At 37.2% G+C, this 5046-nt stretch overlaps 1 protein-coding gene across 9 annotated transcripts in view; it reads right to left on the bottom strand.

Moving 5' to 3' along the window:
- Positions 1-547: 547 nt before the first annotated feature.
- Positions 548-5046, bottom strand: part of Foxp2 (forkhead box P2) — a 577853-nt gene continuing 573354 nt past the window's right edge. For 7 of the 9 annotated variants that reach the window (XM_063286479.1, XM_008762718.4, XM_063286477.1 and 4 more), the window contains one exon: positions 548-4683. In XM_063286479.1, the coding sequence (XP_063142549.1) occupies positions 4539-4683 (145 nt within the window). In that variant the 3' untranslated portion in view covers positions 548-4538. The remainder of the gene's footprint in view (positions 4684-5046) is intronic. The other 2 variants (NM_001271104.1, XM_039108099.2) reach the window with 2 other exon arrangements.

Here is a 5046-nt window from a genome sequence, read left to right as displayed (position 1 = left end):
TTTTACTTTTCCAATCTTTTCTCTGCTGAGCTCCTGTGTTCCAGGGGTTTGCCTCTAAAAAGGTCTTGTATTTGTCCCCACCATCTTACAAAACTATTCAAAACTTGTGTTGACTATTCCTGTGCATTCTCTAAAGAGTTCTAGTACGACATGAGCACAGTTAATGGCTCTGTGTGTTTGTGTTTATGCACGACTGCGAGCGCGTGTGCACATGCATGTGCACCTATGAACACGGGGGTTATAAAATAAAAAAGAAATGCTCATCTCCTCATGTTTTAAGGTTTGACATTTACAATGCTGAGGTCTATTTGAATAAAAACAGAAAATAAACAACAAAGACTACTAGAGAACACATTTGAACCTGACGATAGCTCTTATTAGATGCAAGCGGCTAAAACCTTCACTGACTACATTTGGGTCTGATCTACTTTTGGTTCCTCGGTTCCTAGGAAATCATTTTTAAACAGATAGCAGGATGGGCACACAACCTTATGACTTGTCTCTAGTACGGAAGCATGAACTCTCAGAAAGAATAAAATCCTAGTGGTTATAAATGGGTCAAAAAGACTTAGATCTTTTTTATTTGTACTTCAGAAATGTAACCGACTGAATGAAATGGTTTCATATACATTTTGTTTTTACATCCAGCAGAAGTGACACACTGTTCATACATTAATTCTAAAGAAAAATGTACATCCCTCTTTTCTGTTAAGTAAGGTTTGTCAAGTGTTCTTGGATGGAGAGGGGGAAAAAAGCCCCTTTCATTGCAACCTGAATGAATGAAGCAACAAGAGTAAGTTTCTTTCAATCGCTAATATGTCAGTGACGTTACTGTCCAGGCATGTGTTAACATTAACACGAGTAATAGATGGTCTTACAAATTCTCGAAAAATGTAAATCATCCAATTTCAAAACGTTACAGAATAGTCTATTGGATTTTGCAACTGAATCTGCCCAGGGACATTAAAGTCCAGGGCCATTTATTTTCAATGAACTTCTGTAGCTCCATTCCTAGCTGGCTGTTCTTCCATTCCCAATCACACAGAAATGCATTCCTATGAAGTCAAGCAGCTGTAGACACAGAATGCTGATAACGTTTCTCTTTATCTGACTCATCTAAAGGAAACCCAGTTAGTGGTGATTCTACCAAATACTTGTAACAGTCACATAGAATTTTAATTGATTTTCAAACAATACAATGGTGCCATGAACCCAACACATAGAATATAAGTCTTAAGCCCACTAGGTTTAAGCAATTGTGTCTTTGTAGACTAAAACTATGTAAAATAGAATCTGGTAACTCCCTGGTGTTAGAGGTAGGCAGTTTTCTTTCAAATCCTAGGTTTGGTCCTTTATTTTATTCAGCAGTGAAAGCCATGAATACAGAACAAATAACAGCTGTTACAATTCTCAACCATGACTTCTAACGTCAGAGAATTCAAAGTATGAACATAGTACACAGTAATGAAAAGTATCAAAAATTAGTTTACCTCAAAGAAGATAAATAAAACAGGTATATTCCCACCAATACATAAACAGATGTTTGTGCTACAGTTAAAATTTGCTGTATACAAAAGATCATAGCCCCCATCGTCAGCTTAGGGTGGAAGCAAGAATACATGAGCCATTTAAATTGTCAGACATTATGCTTTATAAGGTATGCACAGAAGTTCAAGCAATAAATACATACATTAGTTCAAAGCCTTACAATAGCTACGCAAAGCAGATGCAGAAAAGCAGGTTTGCTATTCCTAGCAAGCAATGAGAGAAGAGTAAAAATCCATGAAATGCATTAAAGCAACATTTTTTTTCTTAGAAAAAGTCTGGTCATTTATGGGTCCACCAACATTTTTACATAATATGCACAATTATCAAAATACAGACCAAGCATTTCAGAAAACTCCAAAAAACCTAAACTCTATTTTCAAAGCAATTGCAGTTTTGGAGGTTTTTCTGGTATAATGTGCAAGCAGCTATTTTCTTTTTTAAAATTGTATTCATAAAAAAAACCCATGCAAAACTCTACAGGTATATGCATTCTGTGGCTGAGACTTCCTTTCAAAAGTTTTGAAACTGAGGTAAGCATACTTTAGCATTGCAGTCTTAGGCCGCCCCCGATGGAACACCTCTCCAAGTTTACTTCCAGTCCATCAAAGCCTTTTGAACCTGCACCTGAAAGGCTCGTTCGCCTTCCAGATTACCCTTACAGCAGTATCCTAGACATCAGAGAACCATCCTTCAGAATACCAACCTCTCCTTTGATACCATATCAATAACTTCCGGTTCGTTGATCATGACCCAAAGACAAACATAATGAAAAGTAGCAGGTACTGTGACGTTCTCATGTTTCATGCAATCTGCCGTTAATTGTTCTAACTTTTTTTCTCTTTTTTTTTCTTGTTTTTTTTCTTGTTTTTTTTTCCTTTTTTTTTTCTTTTTTCTTTTTTGCAGAGGTAGAAGCTTTCAGAAAGCCTTTTGGGTAAGTGGGAAAACCCTTTGAAAGCCGTTATGTCCTTTTATTTGGTGTGATAGATGACTGGGTATCTCTCTCTAACTCTATTTGCTGACTTCAGCAAAGGATAAAACGTTGAGCTTAGTTTGCAAGAACCGGTTCCGTCACGTGGAGCCGGGACATCTGTTAAGCTCTAGCAGCCACCTTCTGTCAAAACTGTTTGTAAAGCGATAACCATAATCAGGTTATGAGGTCCCTTGGTTGGGGGAAAAAGTATTATCAAGACTTGGCACAGCACATGAAAAGCGACACTTAAAGTCTCTAGGTTTTAAGCAAACATCTGACTATGCTATCTTCAACTACACCATAACGTATTATCATAGTTTTGGGGTTTAGAGTTGTCAAGAAAAATCAGCATTCCAACAATTTGGCCTGCACAAGTCTTTGAAGGGAGTGTGTTAGTGTTCATATCCCGTATAAGCAGAGGCAGAATTATATGTAACTTTGGTTTGACTGAAAATAAATACCATGGGCTACACTTGCTATAATCTTTGCTTTCAGTGTAAAAACTCAGCTAGATCACTTTAAAATCAATAGGAAATTAATTTTTGGCTTTACTAGACCTTTTATGTTTGGTTCCTACTTTTGTTTTTTTTATTATTATAACTTAAGACTATAAAAAAATAGTACACAACAGAGATTAAGACCATACAAGACATGTACTTCTAACAACATGTACTCACCACCAAAAAGATGGGGGGGGGAACGAAAACGCAATGTACTATATATATAACAATACGCAATCTGCATTTGCATCAAGTACATAATTGATTTGGTCAGTGATCCACGTTGGTTGCTTTCTAGCATGTCATAACTTCCACTGCAGATTTTGTCCTCACCTCTGTCTTTAATGAAAGCAAATCTTCATTGCATTTAGATGGACTTTTGGCCTCAGAAGATTACTCTGTGACTGAGTGAACTCTTTTAGTTGTGGTTTTTTTGTTTTGTTTTGTTTTGTTTTTGTCATATTCGTTTCTTTGTTTAGGGCTAAATGAAAAGATCCCAGAGGTCATCAGAAAACAGCAGGTAGTTCATGGAAAAGATTCCTTTGTACTAATTGAAGTTACAGAAGGCTGACCAAAGCATGTGGCTGCTTCTGTCCTTGAGCTGTTGGCCATGGTTAGAGTTGGCTTTGGTTTGCAGCTGTAGCCTTTGACTGTGTTTGCAGGTAGACAAAGCTTTATCACAAGGAGGTAAAGAGTACAGTTGTAAGATCTATGCAGATATGCAAATGTTTCTATGGTGCTTGCACAGATAATGTTAGCGTAGGATTGCACTTTACATCTTAACACTAACAGCACAGACTGGAAGCCTAAGGTTTTAGATGGTTGCAACAGTCTAATTACTGTGTTTTGTAATAACTAACTTATGTCATTTACAGTTGGTGGCACCAACATAAAAAAAAAAAACAAAAAACTAATGTTCGGTTGTTTAAAATTCAGCTAGATACAAGCAGTGACACTAATTTCTGATACTACTCCTGTGCAAATTAAAAACAATAGCAACAAGTTGAACTTGACCAGCAATTGTTTCTAACATTACAACTACTGAATGCTGGGAAATTCACATTAATGAAACTAACACTATTTTTGGCAGTGTATGAGGCGCAGTTGCTTTCTATAGGACATGTATCCTCATACTCAGTCATTTCATGAACCCTTAAGAGCCACATTTTTTAAATGGGCAGAGCCGTTATAGAAAGAACAGTTCTTTCTTTTTTTTTCCCAAGAAAATCAGTTTTTTGCCTTCTTTTTTCTAAAAAAGAAAAAAAAGGAAAAAAAAGAAAAGAAAGTAAAAATCAAACAAACAAACAAACAAAAATAACGACAGAAAGAGAAGAAAACAAGCAATTTGCCTGTTGGTTCTGAATCCCAAAGGGCTGGCTTAGTAAGTTCCTTTAGGGCTGTCTCCTTCATCCATGCGTAATAAACAGTCACAGTAAAGATGTGTCAACTATTCATGGTTGTGGAGTGGTTATGAAGGTCAGTGATATGTCCCTTCACACTGACGTGTCACAAGTTCATCCTCATTCCAGGTCCTCAGATAAAGGCTCTTCCTCAATCTCTCTGTCATCTTCTAGCTCCGGACTGTGATTGGCTGTCGTCACTAAAGACATTGGACAGTCTTCATCCTCTGCAATCACAGGTTCTTCTTTGACATGGATTGAATGTCTGAAAAACATGGGCATGCAAAAGGTTTTACTAAGTGGCTAGTAAGGCAAGAGTTGAGCAATTTTGTGATTAAGTGGTCAACTGAGCAAGGGAAGACCACCCTGTGTCTTCCCAAACTGCATCTGACAGAGGGCACAGGCTGATTAGATACTTAGTTGCAGAACCATGGGGCAGGCTTCAGCGGAATATGTGCATGGACTTCCACATGCTGTGCTGTGTTGTTGCTCCAAATGAAATGCTTCGTTAGTATTTGTTATAAACAGAGTAAGGTTAAAAAATATGCAGCAAATGAGTAATGGGAAAAACGAGCATGTTCTTCCACCATTGGGTTTTTACTGACAGTGTTATTTATCTGTATTTCAG

This window comes from Rattus norvegicus, chromosome 4 (genome assembly GCF_036323735.1).
Source record: "Rattus norvegicus strain BN/NHsdMcwi chromosome 4, GRCr8, whole genome shotgun sequence".
Lineage (NCBI taxonomy): Eukaryota > Metazoa > Chordata > Mammalia > Rodentia > Muridae > Rattus > Rattus norvegicus.
The sequence above is the reverse complement of the archived record's forward strand: the minus strand, read 5'-3'. Positions and strand labels throughout refer to the sequence as shown.